The sequence below is a fragment of the Platalea leucorodia genome (assembly GCF_965183815.1).
Source record: "Platalea leucorodia genome assembly, chromosome: 7".
NCBI lineage: Eukaryota > Metazoa > Chordata > Aves > Pelecaniformes > Threskiornithidae > Platalea > Platalea leucorodia.
In genome coordinates this window covers 65,155,206-65,177,737 of record NC_138829.1, presented here as the reverse complement: position 1 = coordinate 65,177,737, position 22,532 = coordinate 65,155,206, and the positions used below count along the sequence as shown (strand labels likewise).

At 37.2% G+C, this 22,532-nt stretch overlaps 2 protein-coding genes across 2 annotated transcripts in view; one reads left to right on the top strand and one right to left on the bottom strand.

Moving 5' to 3' along the window:
* The window catches only part of IMMP1L (inner mitochondrial membrane peptidase subunit 1), a 36,312-nt gene extending 31,390 nt beyond the window's left edge, over positions 1–4,922 (bottom strand). Inside the window, exon 1 of the mRNA XM_082317731.1 lies at positions 4,896–4,922. The gene's annotated coding sequence lies outside the window, so the exon portion shown is untranslated. The remainder of the gene's footprint in view (positions 1–4,895) is intronic.
* The window catches only part of ELP4 (elongator acetyltransferase complex subunit 4), a gene marked incomplete at both ends in the record, with an annotated part of 156,938 nt that overhangs the window by 602 nt on the left and 133,804 nt on the right, over positions 1–22,532 (top strand). Inside the window, 2 exons of the mRNA XM_082317305.1 lie at positions 4,520–5,248; positions 10,970–11,005. Of these exons, the coding sequence (XP_082173431.1) occupies positions 4,520–5,248; positions 10,970–11,005 (765 nt within the window). The remainder of the gene's footprint in view (positions 1–4,519; positions 5,249–10,969; positions 11,006–22,532) is intronic.

Below are 22,532 nucleotides of genomic sequence, written 5' to 3'. Positions count from 1 at the left end.
AATCCTCGCGTTTTCCATGGACTGATTGGATAAGTAGTCTTTAAGCTTTTTCATACTGAAAGAAAAAAAAAAAAAAAAAAAACCACAGGTCTTTCGGTGTCAGAACTTCCAGGATTAAACATTCTTTCCAGTTGTTGGCTCATGCCCTGAAGATCCTGCACTTTCAAACTTATCCCATTCTAGCTAGTTCAAAGATCAGGAAAATGAAGGCATCTTCTTTGCAGCCATAATCCATGACCCATGCTGTTAGATACTTAAGAACATCTCAAAAGCAAACTACCTTGTTTCAGCTCCCAGCGGGAGCTCAGCAGGGCACTGGATCACATGACTGCGAGCCCTACCTTGTCAGGTGACTCAATAGCTAATCTGATTTGGTGACTATAAAACTTTAATCAGTACAGTCTAATACCATCACATTCCAGAACTGATGAGGGAAGCAGCTTGGCGATGTAACAGCAAACGCTAATAAGATTATGAATTAGAACTGCCACTAGGATGCAGTTTTCTTGTTCTCTACCCCATACATAAACCCAACTGAAAAATATTACTGAAAACTGACCAGGCAGACGTATGGTTTTGAAACAAAATGCACCGATGTCTTTTATTACAAAATGGACAGCATTTTGCTCATTGCCACAGAAGGACAAGAGCATACACTGAATCTTATAAGGCACAATTAAAACGTAGCAAAAACATCAATTTGAAATCAAGGAAAATAAAATATGTACATCAATATCATTGTCTTGTTGAGAAACACTGCTCAAATACAGCCTCAGCTTGCATTAACTGAAGGTCCAAAGAGTTTACACCTGCAACCCATGTAAGCTCCACGTAGTAAACAAAGAAAAGAGGCAATGACAGCCACAACAGGTGTTTCCTCTTATCAAGCACAAAACATCTAAAGCACACTTTAAAAAGTGCTGCTATTTCGGGGACACTAGGATATTCACCAAATCCGTAAGCTACAGCTTTTGAAGAGAAATGACAAACATACTTGCAGATCAAATTCCAAGCATACCTTTTCCCAAATGTTTTGATTGCTCTCTCACTCACCCATTGTATTCCCTCCATTTTTTCCTTAGGGAATTCTCACCCAAAATCCTCTTAATCCATCTTAGAACCCGCATTTGGCATAGACAAGTAGTTGAATTGGATCAGCAAGTTTACAAGAAATGGAAAACAGAGCGCTTGATTTCTTCATACTAGAGTTAGGATTTGCAGTTAAAATTGACATAAACATTTGATCAGGTCTACATGATAATATGCAAGCAACAAGAAAGAAAAGTTGATTATTCTACAGTTTAAGACATCCCCATCTAGACACAAAGGTTTAAATTTCTCCATTTTACAATGACCTGCGTATAACCGTAGTCAGTTGCCGGAGCCCAGCTGACAAGAAATAACTTGCTAAGATGTTTCCTGATCACTTGCAATGGTCTCTGTGTTCTTTAGTTTCTCTGCATTTCAATTCCATCCCTAGAGCAGGAATGGTAGGACTCATCTACCTACTGACGTGTATTTGAGGATGAGGGGGTTTTTATATAGCAATGTCTAGAATTACAATTCCTGCAGTCTTGCTTTCTGTCAGACAGCCCCTAGTGGGATCTTTTACAATGGCTGGAAATTCATCTTTTGGAAAGTGGACATGTGAACATCAGCAAACCTTTAATACCATTCCAAGAGAGTGAAAAACCTGTTATTATTCCTGAAAATGAAACACCATTGACTTAAAAATTTTAAAAATTCCATAAAATTAGTTTCTTCTCTATTTGTCTGAAATGAAACGCAGGCAAAGTGAGATGTTGTAAGTGGTGTTTTCATAAGCCTATACTCACTTATAAAGCTTTATTGTATTAAATAGGGTTTTTTTTAAATTAAATCTTTGAAAAATAGCTTATTTCCACCTGCTTTCTAAATCAGCAGGACTTTAACTGTACCCATCATCTTAAAATGTGACAGAGGAAAAATGAAGACCACAAACAGAACTACTGCAATACTTTCTAATGTTCAGTTCTTACACTGAAAAGCTATTTCTACTTCATCATATTTTTGTAATATCTGAAACAGTCTCTTCTATTGTAAGTTACATTGTAAGAGACAGTTTCTCTATATTTCAAACGCTGTCAACTCACAAAATTTATAACAAAAATATCATTTTATTTAAAAATACATAAAATTCTGAAATAGCTGCAAGGTTCATAAGTTGAGGTGAATTAAGAGTTCACAGTCAGCAAGAGGTGGAAGGTTCAATTGCCCCCTCCCCACTGTCTGTATATGCCCTTTTCCTTATTGCATCAACTCAGCAATATAACACAAAATTAACCTATTGAGAAAGTGGATAGATAGCTCCAAGTCAGATTATTGAGCTGAATCAGCTCAAGAAAGGATCTGACAAGCACCAGGGTTTGCTGGGCTGAATCACTGGAAGCAGAGGAGGAAAAGGAAACACTACTTCCTCTTTCAGCAATGCTGACCCATTAGATCAGCTCAGGAGACACTGAGATTTCCAGTGAACTTGCACTTCATGCAAGAAATTCTAAAAATTGCAGGACCACAGTACAAGTATTCCCAATTGCAAAATGCTTTCAGAATCTAGGCTCCAAAATGAAAAATTATTTTGCCTCTAGTTTTAATTGCCCTGTAGGAAAATGAGATAAGAAAAAGGAAAATAATTATAAAAGCTACCTGTCAGGGAAGTACCAATGAGTAATGGACAAACAAGAGAGAGGGCTCAGCCCTGGATGTATATTTACACCTGTTCTGTAAAGTTAATGCAACCTATAGTAGTATGCTTTACTTAAAAAAAAAAAAAAAAAAAAAAACAAGCAAAGAAAAAAAACTTTGTCTCACTTAAGTAACAAAAGAAAGTGCACTGCTTAGAATGGGGGTGGGGGAATCACTGAGACAAAGCACATGTAAGATATCATTTGATTCTTTTTTTCTGATAGATAAGTGGTGACTTATTAAAGATATCCTCTTTGGGTTACAAGCATTCTATTAAGGAGTTCCCTATAGATATACTGCAATTTTTAATATTGTTACACACACCCGCAAGCACTTACATCTGAAATATTTAGGTATCTGGACTCCAGAATGACCATACAGCAAGAAATGGAAGAGCTGATGTGATGTTTTAAAAGTGGAGAACTCTGCGTAAGTTTCAGCCTCCTCACTCATTTATACAGAATTTACACCAGAGAACCCCACTGACAATAATGGATTCTTGAACTCTTTTTTAAAAGAATTGTGAATTATGCTTTATGCCCTTACTTTGTTAAAGTCTTTCCTATTCCAGATATTCACAAATCATTAGTCAGATCCTACAGAAATGACATACTAGCTATATTTATTTCTTGCCATGTTTTTAAATGTGTCCTTTGATTTTTTTTCCTCTAAAGACAAATACGTCCAATGTCCATTTGACAATAATCTACATTTGAAATTAAATATTTATTATTCAATGTTTCACAGTTTTAAAACAACCTCTTGAGACTCATGATAAAGATCTTAAATTGTCCACCCATCAACATGTAAGGAAGCTTGGTCAGCAGCAAAAGGAATGCAATTTCACCAGCTAGGAAGATGTAATACTGAAACTTCATGCTCCTGAGCTTCAATTTGATATGAAGCAAAAACTTTGAGGTTCGGGATTGTTGCTCTTTCTTGCTGTTTATATTTGAGTATTTTTTTCCTCAATTAAAAAATCAATTGAAAACAACCACAGATGTTCAAAATCCATGGTTTATAGCAATGACAAGAATCATTTATTGAAATTAAAGATGGAGAGTGGAAAATTATAATATTAGAACCTCATTAGTACATCCTGCCATGGGCAAATGTCTTCAAGTAGCTTTTGATACATCTGAAACACCAACAGATTAAAAACAAATACACAAATACTTGTGACAGTGGCTCTTCTATATGTTTATAGGGATTTCTCTTAAATTCAGAGTACTATAACATAAAATGTTGGTTTACAAAGCAAGCATACCAAAATTTTTCATTAAAAGTATTTTAATGTCTTGGTATAAAAGAGAACATAAAAGGAAGTATCAAATTCAGATATTTCACCAATATTTACATAGACTCAGTTTAGGGTGGTTGTTTGCTGCCACGTACAAGGCCACAGGCTACTGTCCATAAAGTGCTAATAGAGAGTAAAGGACATGCTAATTTTCCAAAATACACAAAATAACTTTCTATGATATTAGTAACTGATTCAACAATAAATGCTAATAAAGCATAGAAATTACATTTCTCACATAAAGCAATTTTTTCTTCTATAGCTCTTTGCTTATGGTGTGATCCAGAATAATCATATTGACACAAGATCTTGCTTCCAAGTGAGAGGTCTTAAATGACACATTTGTTACAGATCCGTGGTTATTTACAAACAAGAGAGGGACTCCAAGCATGCTTATATACTATGTTACATACAGTTACTCAAATACCGTTAGGGAAAAAAAAAAAAAAAAAAAGAACGTTTTACAAATACTTTTTCCTTCCTATTCACGTCCAGGCTCGCACCCACGAAAAGCTTTTTCCGAAGGGGGTGAGGCCGCCGGTGCGGCACCGAGACCGGCGGATAACCCAGGGGTGCAGAGGCCAGGCGAGCCTCTCCCTCCACGACTCACCGTCCTTCAGCCTCACCGACACCTCGGGCATCCCGAGGGAAGACAGGGGGATTTTTCCCTCCGCAGCGCGGCCGAGCCACCGGCCCCGCACTACCCGCGCCTCCTCACGCCGGCCCCGCGCCAGGGCGGGACGAGGCCCGGCCGCCGCCTCCCGCTACCGGCCGCCTCCCGCTACCGGCCGCCCTCAGCCCCGGCCCTCCTCAGCCCCGGCCCCAGCATCCCCGCCGAAGCGGCCCTCCATCCCGGCCCCGCCACACTCACCTGCCTGCTCGTTACCGGACGCCCCAGCCCTTCCCCCGCCCCTTTAGCCCGGGACGTGCAAACAACGCGGTCTCCCATTGGACAGCGGGTTTCCCAAGCCGCTCTCCCATTGGTGGAGAGGAAAGGGCTCGATTCTTCCCGGCGTCCCCCTGCTCCTGTCATCCGACAGGCAGCCGAGATGGCGGCGTCGGGGCCGGCGGCCGGCGGGGCGGCGCGGGGCCGCGGGGCCACCAGCTTCCAGCGGAAGGCCGCGGCCGGCAGCCGCCTGGCCGCTGTGGCGGGCACTCGGCCTTCCGTTCGCCACGGGCAGCTGCTGCTCTCCAGCGGGGTCCCCTCCCTGGACTGTGTGCTAGGTTGGTGGGGAGCGGGACCTGGGTGCTGCCCTCCCCCGCCCGGCGGCCCTCTCCTTTGCCAGGCCCTGCCTGTCATTTACCTGCCACGACCCCGCAGCTACTCCCGCAGGCTTTCCCTCCCTCCCCGCAGTTCCCGGGATTGGGGGCAGGGTGGGGGGGGAAGAGGAAGGGGCAAAGCAGGAGCCGTTTCCCGCCTTGAGCCGCGCCGCCCCGTGTGAGGAGGAGGATGGCGGTACAGGCAGGTGCGCCTGCTTTGTAGCCTGCTTGCGGAGCAGAGGATTGCCATTTGCCGTCCGTTTAAATCCGTTTAAGCTACCTTTCTAGAAAGCTACTCTATAAATTTACTTAGTAACACATTCCTGTCATATTTCAAGCTGTCACAGTAAAGGGTCTGAAGTTGTTGGTTTTGAAAAACGTTTGCTGAATTAACTCGTTGAATGTGGTGCAGTTCTGGTCCTTCAGTATGGCAGTTTTTAGGATGCGTTTGACCGTAAGACTGAACTCTCAGTGTGGCTTTTCTGTCTTGCTCGCCACTGCTACATCGTTATAAATGCCCATTTAGATAAGTTACACTGGTGTGATGCTGTTCTTACTGTCTGAATCTGCTTTTGCCCACTGTCAGTATCAAGATACCCAATAGCTCCTTGGACTGATCTGTTGTGACCATTGCTGTGTTATAATCTGTGGCGTGAACTAGCACCATTTACTTGTATTGGGAACTAATTCATTTCATGGGTATAAGCAGCATGTTTTATCTGTATGCATTAGGGCTGCATGATCCTTTTACTAACTACTGGTACAATTGCAGTACATCTTCACTGTACATAGGTGGGACTGCTTTTAGCTGAGGAAGGCTTGACTTTAGCTTTGCTCAGTCATCCCTGGAGGAGTAAATGGAATATAGGAATATATCATTTTTCTTTCTAAGAATATTCTATATCAATAATGATAAATATAAAAGTTGTATCCATTCCATAAAAAAGTTTTTGCAGCTGGTGTATCTTAAGGAGAATTACACTTCTGTATCTTTTGTGTCTGTCTCTGTCTGTCTGTTTGGTAGGGACCATCTGCATTTCCATCAGGGATTGGCATCCTTATGGAGAAAGCTCTTCCTCCTTAAGAGAGAAGTATTTCATTAAGTGAGCGTAATTTGTGAAACCCTTTGCATAAATATAAAATTTGCATTGAAAGTTCCAGTTCTTGTTCATATTCCCTTTTATAAACAGTGGATTTTGCATAGCATGGGTCAGAAGATGTAGACAGCTCCCATGGTGGCAATCCCCTAAATGTCCAGGCATTTGCTAATATAATTAGTGGTTTGTTATGGAAACTGGGGAGACTTCTTCCAATAAACCCAGGATCCCTTCTAAAATACCTTTTCCTTGTCTTTTAAATATTCAGTAATTTCCTGACCTTAACAAGTTTTACACTCGAACATCAAGAAAGTTCGTCAACTCTAATAGCAACTTTTGAAAACACTTTTACAATGTTTTTTTTGTTTGTGGCATCTTTGAATAACTGGGAAGCCCTATATTCCTGTGTTAAATCTTTGGTAGCCTCCTAGCCTGGTTTTCACTGATTTTGGGAGGCTGAGTGGGTAGGCCAGGAAAGACTCATGCCAAACATGCTGTACTATAATACAATTTCCATTGATACCAGGTATTAGGCACTGTGGGAGACAGACTGCCCAGCTAGGTGGACCTGTGTGGAATCGTTGATTTTGGAGGCTGGGGAGGGACCTCAGAAATTCATCTACTGCAACCTTAAAGCACGCTCAGCACTGAATACAGATTTGGTTGCTCAGGTCTTTGTCCAGTTGAGTCTCGAAAATCTGCAATGGCAGAGATTTCACAGCCTCTCTGGACAACCCAGTCCAATGCTTAATTATCTTTATAGTGAATTTTCTTTTTCCTTATATCCACTTGGAACTTTTCTTGTTTCAATTTATGCCTGTTGTTTCTTGCCCTCCCACTGTGCACCTCAGCAAAGAGCTCAACTGTCTTCTCAGTAGCTTCTCTTGAGGTACTGGCAGGCTGCTCTTAGGTCTTCCTCTCTTCTCCAGATTAAACGAGCCCAGTTCCTTCAGCCACTCCTCTTGGGTCATTTGCCCCATCTCAGTTTATATTTACTTCTTTCTTGTACTGAGGGGCCCAAACCTGGACATTGTATTCCAGATGTGATCTAATGAGTGGTGTGTAAAGGGGAGTAGTCACATCCCTTGACCAACTGACTGAGCTTCTGTTGATGCAGCCCACTGTGCTGGTGACTGTAGAAATATTTTACTCGATCTCCTTCATGTCCTTTTTGGATGTGTGTGGAAATGCTTCATAAATGTCTTGCAGAACGGTGTTTATGTGCTTCTTAAAGAATGCTGTTACGTTTTTTCTTTCATCTTGACCACTAGCAGTTAAATAATTGACTGTACAAAGTATTTAATCTTATTGTCACCAGGGACTGAGGACAAACCTGTTTGTATAAATTACCAATGGAAGTTACTATACACTCTTTTAGTCTCATGTCTTTCACAGACATATTTTTTAATGGTCACCAGGCATAGTCTTCCAGCTCTTGTGCTTTGGGCTTGGATTTGAGTTTACCTTGTCCAGAAGGTGCAACCCAAATACGGTATTATTTGCCAGACATGAAGATATAGCTTATGAATAACCGTGAGTAAGGGAAAGCATGGTGTTACTAGGTCTAATTAGAAACTTTTGAAGAGAGGAACAAGCAGAGGATACATGGAGGAATTTCTTTTACCCTGCAGCTGGTACAGTACCTACAGCCAGCCCTACTGGCTGATTTGTTGCATTATTGTTGATAGCTAGCTCTTCATTAATAAATGCATTTCCTTTCAAAAAGAAGTGGTAGATAAGTGCTGGATTTCAAATGCCAAGTTACCATTAGGGTGATTGTTACATCTCCAGGCTTTATATTCAAGTTTACTTTCAAGGTTTATAGACCATATATGCCTGATTTGTGCCGAAGCAGTTCTCTGTAATGAGCTGTAACTGTTGTTTAATATAACTATCACATGCTTGGTATTGAATGTTTTGTTTCAAGCTGCTTGAAAAAAGGTCACAGATATGCTTTGAAAAGGATTGGGACACTTCAAGTTGCAAAGTTTGTTTTGTTTCTGTCCCTAAGGTGTTAAATCTCATTGCTGTAGGTAGCAAAGCGGAAAGTTACGAGTCTTGCTTAGCTGTTTACATGTAGTACTGCCTTAGATACTGGCAAAGAAAAATTAAAATATCAAAACAAGAAAGAATTACAAGTTCACAGCAGTTTTCTTAGGAAACGTGAAGATTTTACCTCTTCCTTTTGATTCTATCAACGTTCCTGCTACTTTTTCCTGTCGTCTGTTTTTTGCTTAATTTACTATTATAGTTGCTCATTGTAATATGAATATGTAACCATGGTGACTGCAATGGTTTTACATTCCATCTAATAGAATACACTTGTTCAAACTGTTCACTACATCTGATAATGTAAAGCCAATCCTCTGACCTGAGTGCCTTTAGCAACCGGGGTATGTGCACATATGTTACAACTCTGGCTTGTAGAAAGAGACAGTACCATTGATGATCTGAAAATATAGCTTGTGAGAATTTTGACTGTGCTGACATACTGCTTGGCAAACAAATTCTCTCTTGTGCAAGCAATTTAAAAGCGGAAGAGACACGACTTCTGTGGTGGCTACAAGTGAGCTTTTTATAACCAAGATTTTAAGTCCTTATTGCCATGAGGCAATACATTACTTATGGCTGGTTTCGTAGTACATCTTTTGGGTTCATTTGCATTTATCTCCTGAACAAATAAAATTAAACAAAAATTGGTGAATTAGAACATGGGGATTTCATGAGTGATTGTAACTTTCCAATAAACAGTACTTATAGTTGGGGTTTTTTTAAATATCTAGGAAATGCTTGATTGCTTGGTAAGCTTGCCATAAATATTGAGGCATTTGTACATGGTGACTCAGGAGCATAGCTTAAAAAAATCTGTGATGTGTTGAACTACAACTATGAAACTAGTAGCTGACAACATTTGCACTGTGATGTACTGCTCAAATTGTGGTACATCATGACATGATGACAAAGTGATTCTGTTGTGGTTTTCATTCAGGTGTTATTGTGTGACAATATTAGCACTTTTTGGCCTATGGGAGAGAAATTTGCTTTTTCTCTTCCTTCTGGGTATATATCAACATTGCAGGTGCTGCAGACATTCATAGTCCCACTGGCAGAGCTAAAGATTAAGTTGTTGATCCAATCGCTATTGGAATCAATTTCAAGTGAAGTTTAATGAGCTCTTAAATTGATAGACTGAATTATCTTGTTCACTACAGTCCATCTATGCAGTCCAGAACTGACTTTTATCATGAGTTTTGGATATTGTGCTGATGTGATTCTATTTGCTCCTAACTTACTTTTAAAGCAGTATGTAATTGCATAAGACACACTGCAGTTTCCTTCATGCAAAACACTGCAATAGGCTAGTTACATATAGCCATCTGAACGCGTCCAGAAATTTTGAGCTTTCTTGTCACAGTGTTATATAATTGTGCAAAAAAATATTTGTAGTCTGATTTCATAGAATCATAGAATCGTTTAGGTTGGAAAAGACCTTTAAGATCAAGATTTCAAGTTATTCCACTATTTTCAGTCTTGGAATTCAGATTATAAAACAGTTTACTCTTCACCTAAAATAAAATACGAATTCTTCTTTCACTGTCTTTGTTAAAATTCCTTCTTGGGACAACCATTAAAACTGCTGTTACATAATCATGCTTCCTGTCTCTTCAAGGAGGAAATAAAGCAGTCAGGATGGGAGTTCATAGATTTTTTATTTTTTTTTCCCCCCTGTTCCTCCACACTGTTGAGCTCAATGGGATAAGAATCTACATATTGGGAGTATTCTGTTCTATTACTCATTCAGTCATCTGTGATTGGAACATAAGCATTGATTGTAATTGTTTAAGCAAAAAGAAAGAAAAATAATAGTGGCCATGTGTAAAACCATCAAAATGTATTTTTATTTTTGAACAAATATTTCAATCAACTGCATTCATAGAGTTGTTTTTATGTCCAAGACATGCTATAGAAGACTTTGATAGTATTTTTTTTTTCGGATGTGTGTTATGATGTTTATGATCTGTCAGTCCAGGTTTCCTTGGGTGAAATCCTACCTGCCTTGTTGTCTTGTCTGTTTTCAGTAATAAGATAAAAACCAGTGGAGCCAGGATTTTGCCTGATTGACTTGGGTGGGAATTTGCTAGCCTCTTAGTAGGTCACTTTACATACATGGTTCTTGGTATGAAGGTATATCACTTGGTAGTGATTAATACAGATTTAATTTGGAGAATGTTTACTCACTTGAGTCATCCAAGTAAAAATTCGCTGGCTCAGACCATACATCATTATTGTAGTACTTGAGCGTACTTGTGTAGAGCTCTGCAGGATCTTTTTACCACAATGATGATAGTACAGTATATTGTGAAAGTAATTGTAATGTGTAATATATAATTACATGTAATGTATAATTATTTCATAATAGAGAATTGTAGGAAGTATTGCAAAGGTAATTAAAATGTTGTTCACTTTTATATTTTTAAATTCCCCGTTATCACCTTTCTTTGACTTATAAACTAAGAAAACTTAATTGTTCTCTAACATAGTATTAAAATGTAGTCTTACTTTAGTCTTCATTTTGTTTTGTTTCCAGGTGGAGGCGTAGCTGTTGGAACCCTTCTTCTTATTGGTTAGTATAGAATATATCGATACTAAGAGCCATATTCTGATACGTTTTGCTCATTTTAATGTATTTATCAAATAACCTGTCTTTTGATTATGTTTTAAACTCAGACTTTAAGAAAGTATAACTCTCACGCCCCTTCACTTTGGCTAGCCTTCACAGTGGACTATTGTCTATTTCAAGAATTACTGGAGATGGATCAGAACTTGCTTTTAGGCCGGTTTGAGCCCCCAAGAAGAATACCACAGAATTCTGTTTGAAAGCAGGGCATTTAGCAAATTTCAGGACTCTTTAGAAAAATTTTCAAATTATTTAAGATTTTCTAAACTACTTGATTTCCTGTAAGATTCAGACTGTTTATCATCACAAAGATTCTTTTTTTTTTTTTTTTTTAATTTGGCTTTCTGAGGAAGATGTGAAATACGGAATCTTTTCATGTTTTGGTTGCCAGAATCACCTAAGAGAAAGCTGATGGAAGCCTGCTTTCTGTCAGGATGTGGATGAGGCACACTGAGATGATTAAATAGGTTACAACAGAATTCCCTTTGCAGACTACATTGAAATTGTCTTTGTAGGCTGTACCATGTCTCCATTGCAGCTGAGATGCCCAGCTTTCCTTTCTATTTAAAGTGTAGCAAAGGGGAAAAGGACTATTGTACACATACATCTTGTCTTCATATCCCGGGGTACATACTGGACCTTAGAGCCAAGAAACATTTCCCAGCCCCCTCAGTTTAAGCATGGTCACCAAAACCACAATCGTGAGGGAAGATTAACTTCTTAGAAGTTAGTCTTGTAAGTGCTTACAATTACAGCATATAAATAAAGATGATTGTTGTTGCAGAAGAGGAACTGAAGGAGATACCATCTGGTTTGTCACATCAGTTCATTAATCTTGGGGTTCTAAGAATACAAAACTACTTCAAAGTGATGTAAGGGCTGAATGGTAATAGAAATGTGATTTTTTTCCTATTTTAAATGTTTATCAGATTAATGGTTCTTATGAGAAACTTTCAAGCTTGTTACTTTCCTAGCAAAAAGAGCTGATATTACAGGAAAAAAATGAAAGGTTATTAGAGAAACGCCTGTAGTTATGTAGAAAGCAACTGCATCTGTAATCTTTGTTCACATCTTAAATAGTATAACAATTTAAATCCTACTTTTTGATACCAAGTTGCTGGAACAGAGAACTAGAAACCTAGAGACAATAGATCTAGCTCTTAGCATTCCAGTCACTGCAATTTCTCTGAACTGTTGGAGTCTAGAAAGTTGTGTGATTGTTTTCTCCCGCTGAATAAGAGGTGAAGTACCTCAATTTCCTTATTTTGTGGGAGTAATGAAAACATATATCACGTTGCAAAGCTATGTGAGATGACAATGCCAAAAATCCTGCATTAAAGCCTTAAAAATAAATTTATTATTTTAAGTTAAAACAGTGGATTATAGGAAGACAGCTGTCAATAGATTTTGAAATTGGTAGGTAAAATCTGGAAGATGAAAGTAAAAAAGGTGTTATTACAAATAAAAATGCCAGTTTCTCATTGCAGAAGATTGAAAGTGTAGCAAGACACCATTTTGGCTAAATCCTGAGCTTTTAAATGCCTCACAGGTTGTTGAGGATCAGTGCAAAATTTTAAAATGGGAGTGTAGAGACGAAATCTGAAAAACTCAGGTACAGAGTAAGATATAACTAACAAGAATTATCAAGAGTAATACAGATTTTTCTTAAGTACCTCAGTAGTTATGAGAAGTCCAAGAGAAGGGCTGGTTGGTTACTTGACGAAGTGGAAAAGCTAGTCATAGTTGATATTGAGAAAGAGGAAAATTGTAAAAATTTTTGTATTAATCTTCACACAGAAGGAGCGCTGACATCTCATGAGTATCATAATTGAGAACAGTGACTAGATTTCAGCTTTGTCTGGGGAAAATGCAGACTAGCGTATGCCTAGGTGATTTGGGTGGTTTCAAATAGATTGTGCCTGTGGAGTATTTAAAGAGCTTGCTGATGAATTGTTAGGACCATTAGTGTTTATGAGAACTGATAGAGGACAGTGAAGGAAAGAAGGAACTGGAAGATTAGAAAATACAAATACAGTTTCTATTTTTGAATGCTGTTGGAGGAGTCGCTGAATTGCAGCCCTTGAACTACAGTTCAGAAGAAAACAAGGATATAAGTAGCAGCCGGTATGTTGAATAATCTTTCTGTATGAGAGAATGAACTTGTGGATAGAGGATAAACAGGACATGCCATTTATTTTCACTTTAGTAATGCTTCTGACACTACTTCAAATGGCATTCTCATAATCAAAGCTAGGAACCATACTCTGTGTTCATTTCTAATAATCGTTCTTGGTGTTTGTAATGCAAACTAGCTTCACAACTTAAGACATTGCCATTGCATCCTTCCCATTATATCCTTCTTGATGTTCTGAAGTTTCTAAACTTCCAAGAAGTTTAATCACCTGATCACTTCAAAATATTTCTGGTAATATCTTTTAGAATTCATTGGCATGAAATTTATGCAAAGACAATAACATCATGTCTCTAGTGATACGGACCAGTAGGCTAGCAGCTGTTCAGAGGGTGGCTTTTCAGCCTTAAGAAAGATTTAATCAGTAATTTTCAGTCATTTTCTGAAAGGCATGAAAACAATGTGGTCCCAACATTTTATCTCTCTTTACTTTCACTGTGGAATGACAGCCGTCACTTGGGAGACTGGTCTGCATTTGTATCTAGAATTTTGGTTAAAATATTTTGAATTGTTATAGTATTTTGAATTAGTCTTAACACTAGAGAACCTAACAGTGACATTTAGGGAGAACCTCCTTGAAATCTGTTTTAGCCACTATTAGGATTACTTCATATTCTCTTTTGTTGGTATAGGGCTCATGTGAACCTGCACTAGAGGCTGAACAGCATTTTCTCTTTGCCAGTGAGCAAGGTAATTGCTCTTATTATGGCTTGTTGTTACTTTAAGGCTAGTTTTTATTTCTGCATTTTATCCATCATTAGAGACAGGTGCTGCTGTCTCACTGAATCTTAGAAAATCTTGATTTTTACATAAAGTGTATAAATTAGTGTATGTTGTGGTGCAGATTAAGTAATTTGAATAGTTGCCTGCCAGAAAAAGTAACTGACAATACATAATTCCATATAGGCCACTATCTGTGTAATGGCTACCATTTAAGTTCAGATTTTTTGAGAAAACCGAATTGATACAGCAGTTCACTGTTGCTGAAAGAAGTTGTCCAAGTCCTTCTCCCCATTCTTGGCTCTGCAATCTTCTTGTTCCTTCAGCTGGCGCTGATGCTTTTCAACTGTCAGCTTTCCAAGTGGGCAGAAAACTCGCCCAGTTAAAGAGTGGGGACTTTTCTGTTTGTTTGGTAACCTGAATCAGCTCACTAACATATGAGATGAGTACCAGAGCCAGCACAAGGAAAAGAAGGACTGAACGGTGAGGACTAGGAGAGAAAGTAGATGGCCTTTTTCGAAGCAGAAGGTGCCAGTTAAGCTTAATTTTCTCATGAAATTTCACCCAAATTTCTGTGAATTCAGGAAAATTACAGAAGTTTTCTCTCTTACTGGTTTCAGTGAAGATCTTGCTTTTCTCACTCAGTTTGAGAAGAGCTGCAATCTTGCTATGGACAAAGGAAGAAAAAAATGTTAGAACCTATCATATTTTACACAGATCAGATTATGAAACTAGATGAGTTTTGTTTTGTCTTCCCATTACAATATTCATTGCCCTTCCAGCAGATGAACTGGGTGGCATCAAATGAACCTACTAGCTGGAAAATTGTCATTAAGCAAAAGGAAGTTGTTCTTCAGATGGTATGCAATTAAGTGGTGGAATACTTTACCACAGGGGGTGTTGTGGATGTAAAAAAAAAAAATCATGGTCTCTGAGAGAAACTCGGCAGCTTGATGGAAGAGAAAGCCATTTGCATTTCTGGGTTAGTGGATACCAAGTCCAGCTAAGGAAGTCCTTGAGCTACAAATGGTGGGAGGCTGAGCAAGTGCTTGGGTGAAGCATCACATTTGCTTGTTCTGTTCTTCTTACCTCTTCCTAAATATCTGCTTTTGGCTACTGTTGAGCATAGGGTTAGCTATCCATTTGACCTGACCTTAATGGCACCAGATGAAGCGAGTACAAAGGCAGTGAGCTTTGTGTTCTAATAAAAGAGATGACAAGACTCAATGATTTGAAAATGATAGGATTTTTACCTGAATTTTTTTTCCTCTCCTCTGAGTGCATAACTGGCAGTACTCAGTGGTGGGTTTCAATTCACTTATCCCCTACATTGGTTGTTTATTTTGATCTGATATTAAGCTTAGCTTTACAGAAATGTGAAGAAGAGTTTCTCTTTTAGATTTGAAAGCTAATTTTTTTCCCAAATAAAACTTACCATGTATTATTTTGAAACATATAATTATATACGAAAAGTCTTAAGGTAAGAACTATATTTATTCATGACTCATTAGTCTAAAAATTTTTAGACTAATTTTTAAAGTTGGTGCAAGTAGAATTGTAACTGCATTGTTAGAATATCCTGTCAGTATACAAAAAAATTCTGTCATGAGATTAGTCTAGGCAAGCTTAATATTATACAGGATTGAAGCTGTCAGTGTTAAACCTCCTAGGAAGGTCTTTCTGCGTTGTGTTATAAGAAGGTTAAATTCTTCCCCCTTCCTTCAACATTCTCTAAGGCAAGAATAAATTGCATTACTTTTAGCTTAGCTCCCTTTGCAAATTAAATGCTCATCTTCATTATTTGACACATTATCTTGGTTAATTTAACCAAATAATAATAGATCCAGGGTATTAAAATATTTATTTTAACTGTTGTGTTCTGGAGATGTAGTAATGGCACAGGTTACTTGATAAGCCTGTAAAATACTCTTTGAAATATAAGTGCCCAATTTTTAAAAATTTAATTCATAATAAAGTGCATCATGATTTTCAGTTGAACTTAATTCTATAATATATTCTTTTGACAGTGTTTTATTTATATGAGAGAGTTGAGGCATGTGGTAATCCCACGCAAGGTCCTAGCTACTAGAGGAACTTGAAACTTCCTGGGTTTTGTTCATACAGCAAGAATGTTTTGGATTTTAACTAGTACTTTAATTTCAAAAGATCTTACTGTACTGGGTTTATAAGAAGTGGTAAAACAAGCATTCTGACTCTGCGTGAAATGAAATTTGAACACTATCAAAAGAGTTTGTCAATATGAATGTGAGACCACTTGTTCGTTGTTTCATCTTAAACTGCTCCAGAAGATTAGCTTTCTAGAAGAATCTCCCCTTTCAAAACAAACAAATAGTACAGATGTTGATTAAGCACACTCCTTTCCCCGCTCCCTTCTCTGATGTACTCCAACCTGTTGTATGTCTGTTTTGCCAGCCTCAGGAAGAGTTTCCAGGAGGGTGTTATTTTGTTTTTTAAATATTAGACTTGTTTATATAACACATTCTGCATAGCGAGTTGCAGCGCACTCAAATAGGTCTGTCCTGGGTACCCTATAAGAACCTATTCTTACATACCTTTAAGATGCTCTAGATTTGACAAGGTCATTGATGGCTAAATGTTTTAAAGATTATCAGTAGGAGGGTTTTTGGTAGCTGAGGTCAATTATTAAAAGTTAAAGTTGTCTGGTTAAAAGCAGGTCTATACTTGTACATTCTAAGCCTTGAAGCAGTTTCAGCTGCTTTAATTAGCTACTCTTATTTTTGCTAGACATGCAATTTAACCTGACTGGTAAGAGCTCTCTTCACTTGTCAATATAATTGAATTTATCATCTTTTTAAGGTTGAAAAAGATAATCTCTGGAGAGGTAAAAAACAATGATTTGCTGAATATAATTCTACAAAATACAAGTTAGCAGAATTCACCTTCCTGAAGTATGGCCAAATGCCAAATATTGTAACTTATATGTTTGACAACTCCGTTTTGGCATGTGCTAATTAAATGCAAGTGACACAGAGTATATCCCCTCAAGCTTAGTAAATGTGGACATTAGTAAAGTATCTTTTAAATGGAATTTAAGATTATTAAAATAATCGCATCTTATAACCTGCAGCAATTCAGAGAAATGTTTCATAGCTACAGAAAGACACACCTTAGGTCACAGTGCCATGCTGTAGAACTATGTGGTGAAAAAATGATCAATATCGATAGACTATGACAGGCTTTTGGCAGCTTTAGGGCAACCTGTCTAGACTTTGTACAGAGAAAAAATATAAGCTATCTGTACATTACATTGTTGCAGTCTTATTTTTTCCTCTTAAAACTCTCATCATTGTAAGCAATTATACTACAAATTATCTCTGGAGTTTTTCAAAGACCTTCATGCCATTTAATATACTCATGTTTAAAAGTCAACTATTATAGATATGATCTATACATATTTGTTACCTTATGATGGTTTTTCTTCCTGACTTTTTTTTCCTTTTCAAGTTAATAGTGCTTATCCTCCATCCCTCCCTTGGAACATGAATACCTCTGTGCAGGGGAAGCGGTTATGGCTAGAGATTTTTTTCTTAAGGCCACACATTTATGTATCAATTTGCATAATTAGGTGAGATTTTTGTCCTTGATTTTTATATAAATTGTGTATTTACAGTGCCTCACTCATATCTGCTCTCTTTGTCTTGTATGCTCTAGCTAAACTCCAGTGCCTTAAAATTTTGTATGGAATTCCATGACCCACTGATTTCTCTGAGTAGTAGCTACAGACAGTCCATGCACAAAGGTGCTGAGAATGTCTCTTATGTGTTCAGTAGCCTATACAGTCTAGGGGTGAAAAGAGCCATAAATAAGAATTGGTCTTTATCCTTAGTTTTCAACATGGTTATATGTTGGAATTCATTGCACTGAAACTGACAATACTGCTTTTTCTTCATGACTATTTTAGCCATGAAAGCATGCTGTTGTGGAAAGAGACCAATGGATAATGATCACAATAAACTATTTTATTTATGTCCTTATCTGTAGGATCAGCAGAGGTTTTGTCCTGGAGACAATATGCATAACTTCTAGGTAAATAATCTCTTTTCCTTGTATAGTTTTACGCTTCACTAGTTACTCACCTGCTACTTAGCTGTAGAACACTCTTTGTTCAAAAAGAATCAGAGAAAGCTGTGGACTGTTGTGTGACTTGCGGTGACTGGACCCAGAAAAGAGTCTGCAGCTGCAAGAGTCTTATTTGTTTATGTGCCTTATTAGCTAGAAGTTCACAATGAAGGCTGCTGACGGGACAGCTCTTTAGTATGGAGGCTAAGAATAAAGATTTGGACCAGGCTTGTCTTAAGTATCTTGGCTGACTAAAATGCACTTAAGTGTTAGTTCCTACACATATAGAATGGAGGTAGTTCTTTTGGATGTGGGTGTAGTTTGGAAAAATAAAGATAACAGTTGAGAATTTATCCTAGCTATCAAAATAGTAAGTCTGAGTGTTATCAGAAAGCAAATATACTTCGGAGTATTTAATTCAATTTATCAATGAAAGTAATCAGTGAGCTACCGAAGTACCTGTGCTAAATGATTTGTTTGTTTATTTAGAAGAAGAAAGCTGTACGCCTATGGTTTTGAATAGCAACATAACTATTGAAGCCAGGGTACAATGGATGCTATCAGAAAAGCCCCATATGGGTGCACTTTAGATCTTTTGAATACCACAAAAGTTTAGTGACCTAGAAATGAATCAATAAAAAGCCATCCTCTATGTGACAAATTGAAGAACTGAGGGATTCTTACAGATGCATTGACTTTAACAATTCAAGATACACTGTTTGTAAAGGCTTTCTGAGACACATTTAATCCTTAGAGTACTGTAGGAGACTATGAGGTGGTTTATATTTAGATCATTCTCCAGTAGTTCATTTCCTATTTTTACTGTAAGTTTACTGTTATGAAAATCAATGTAAGAAGACTAAAGGAAAGGCTAATGCTAAAATGATGTGTCCTTACACTGAATGTAGATGGTTTTAATTTGCTAAATTGAAAATTCTTTATTGTTTTGCAAAATATGTTTTGGAAGGGTATGGCAGCGTAAGAACGTCTTTGTCCTGTTATATTACAAATAAGTCTATCGCTCAACAAAATGATTTATAATCTTGGATAGGTCAGTAAAAGGGTTTATATCGCTGTTCCCCGTTGCTTCACTTCTATAATTTGTTTTAACATTTCAGCATTTAAAATAAAATTTGAGTAAAAATTATTCTGAACTACTACAGCCTTGTTTCCTGTTAGTTTAGTTAAACAATCATGAACACACAGTATGATTTCCTATATTTATCCATGCTTTATGGAGTTTCCATGTTATGTTTAGCACAAAATTGAGCATGTTGTTTACTGTCTAAAGAATAATTAATATCAAAAATGATGATCCAGAAAGACTCTCTGTATAGTTGCAGGCACATATGCAAACCATAAAATACTTGGCCTAAATGAGATATTGGCTTATACTCCATTAAATGTCAGTTAAGTCCTGTCCATATGCAATACACTTCCGTGTTTCTGTGCCTCAAATGATGGTGAACTTTAACCTGTAGATGAAAATTAAGAAGTCAAGGTTTTTGATTCATCAAGAATGAAGTAAATGTTACAGCTGAGGATCCTTCCAGAGCGCCCGTCTAGTGTTCCTTTTTGTCTTTTGTTCAAAGGAAGGGAGGTCTAGCAAAATTGTCTCCCTCCACTGACATCTGCTGCAGTGATGTGATTACATGGGAGGCTTGGTGGCTTCTTTCAGGTAGCTCAGGCAATTTTTTATTAAAAAAAATTAATAAGTAGATATCATGCTGTCACTTTGATTTCTAGAGGGCTTTGGTTCTTAAATTGAGAGCTTCATAGATGGAGATTAGCACATGAAAGTCAATATACTGTGAATAATATATTACCAATTATATTACAGTAAGCAACCAAAGCATAAATAACTAGAGAGAGCCAACATTTAGGGGGCAGGAGCTGTATGTGTTCCTGGACTCCAGTTATAAGGGAGAATTACTCTGCATATGGGTTGTTTTTTTTTCCTCTTGTTGGTGCAGTTTAGGATATAAGCAGGCTCCAGACTATATTTACAAAATAAGACTGTAATACTACTTCAAAACTTCAGACAGTGTCAGTTCTACTTTTTGCTTCTGCAAGTGTAGTGCTTCAGTTTTATCTGAATTGAGTCTTGTCTCCATCCTAGTCTCATACATGGACCTACGTCCTCAGTCACAGCACAATGTCTGGAGCTGAGTTACTAGGAAAACAGTTCTTCAGTAACACTATTAATGGCTTTTTAAGCATGTGATATTTAATTAAGAGCTCCAAACTTTCAAGGAGATTGCAGTTTATAATTCTGTAATGCTTTTGGAAATCAGTCCTGCTGAAATTTTAATAGGGAACCCAGCACTGTCAACAGTAAGCACTTGTCAGTACTGTGCTCTTCACGATACTGATCTGTCCATATTTTTCACTAGACTGTTATTTTTAAAAAAGATAAATGTGTTATTGCAAGTATATTAGAAGGCTAATACGGCCTACTAAGCAAGTTAACAGTGTCAAAGGTAAATTATATTAATACAATCTGAGTTCTTAAAACCCTCAGACTCTACAATAAGCTGGATTTATCAATGGCTAGTACTAGCAGCAATAGTGTTGTAATTATTGTATTCCCTTTGGCTTATTTGGATGTCCTGCTTTATGTAATTTCCTGTCTTAGCAACTGTGTTGTGGAGCATTTTTCTCTGGCTTGAAATGTTGCTTTAGAGTCACTTTTAGTTCATTTCTTGGGTTTAATGAAAGGGAAACTTTTAAGCAAGTATTTCTCCTTAACAATGAAGTAGGTAATCTTGATGTTACATCTTTAAGGATTATTCTGAAGAAGGAAGAAGAAAGAAATGAAAGAAATTTTCCAAATTTTAAGTGTATACCTTTTAACTTTAAAAAAAAAAGTATCCCAAATACTAAATTTAAAAGTGAAATAAAAAAGCAGGAAATAAATTCTGGTTTGCCCAATATCGCATGGAGGATGAGGAGTATCTCTGGCAGAACTGTTCCTTCTCCAGTGATTTTGAAAACTTGTGGTTTGAATTGCTTTCTCTTGTTAATCTGAGCACTGAAAGTGTCAGTACTTGTGTATGATATCAGGAGTGTAGCAGTGCAACACTATTTTTCTGTGATTTGTTTCTTAAGTTTCCCCATTGCTATTAATGTTCTTTCTCCCTTTTGGATATACATCTCCTCTCTTCCTTTCCTCCCACCCCACTTCATTAGTTCTTTTTGACTTTTAAGCTCCAAAACATACTATTCTGGCACATATCAAAGTTATATTCTTTTTGTTTTCCTTCTTTAGTATTTTTTATAAGTTAGATATGAATGACAACTTTCTTATTTTCAGCCTTTGTTAATGGTTTTCTGGTTTTTCTTTTAATATTTTCATATGTGATTCACAATAGGGAGAAAATTGTTTCCAAGTCACACAAAGAATGGATTAACAGTCTTGTTGGTTCTGTATAAAGAAAATCTCTCTCTCTGTTTTTTTCTGCCTCAACATCCCTGTGTATTATCTTCCAGCAGCCAGATTAACAGATGAAAAAGTGAAACCTTACATTGTTGCATTTACTTTTCTCCCAAACAAAACATTTCAGATATCTTTCTAAATAAATGTCAGAAATATGTTGCTCTAAAGAGCATGATCTAAAATTTTACTGGACAATTAATTGGGTAGTTACATTGTTAGGAATGTTTTTTGCTAGCATTAACATTGCTATTGTTTATATTTCCTAAAAATAAAGAAAATCAGAGATGGTTCAAATTTCAGTTGTTATTTACTCATACACCTCCCCCATAGTTTTGAGTTATGATAAGTTTTAATTGTATGAAGCTTATTAAGACTTTCTAATTCTGGTAATTTCTGATACTTAACTTGCAAGAAAGAAGCTGAAGGAAATATTAGCCTTTCTGAAGTCAGTGGGAGTTTGTATTTTTATTTCAGCAGACTAGTATTCACAATGTCTGTTAACAAGTATTGTCTCACTTCTTAAACTATAAGTTCATGGGTCTTTTGCATGTGATTTTGCTCTGGTTAGCTTTCAAAAATGGCATTGCAAATTGTCGATTTTTTCAATATATCCATTTGTTTTGCCTGTTATTGTAGTTCTCAGAGTTTTGAAAGAAATGCAGGTGTAGGAATGTCTCTATAAGAAAAGATACCTTTATATAGCTTTAGCATGCCAAATATGATTACATTTTGAAAAGCATCAATTAGTAGATATTTTAAGCAAGTTGATTAATATCTTAAGCATTAAGAATATAAATATTAACACAGTTCTCCCAAATGAACAAGCCCCCTTCCCATTAAATGGTGACTTCAATAATCTTAGTTGATACTTATGGGAAACCTTGTTAGGAAGATGGCACTATTGCTGTATCCCATCCGTATCTTAGAATCAAATAAATGATTGAGAACTATTTCTCTGGCTTGAAAAATTAGGAATACAATATTATCAAGCATTATTTTTAAAGCTTTGGAATCATATTTTGCCT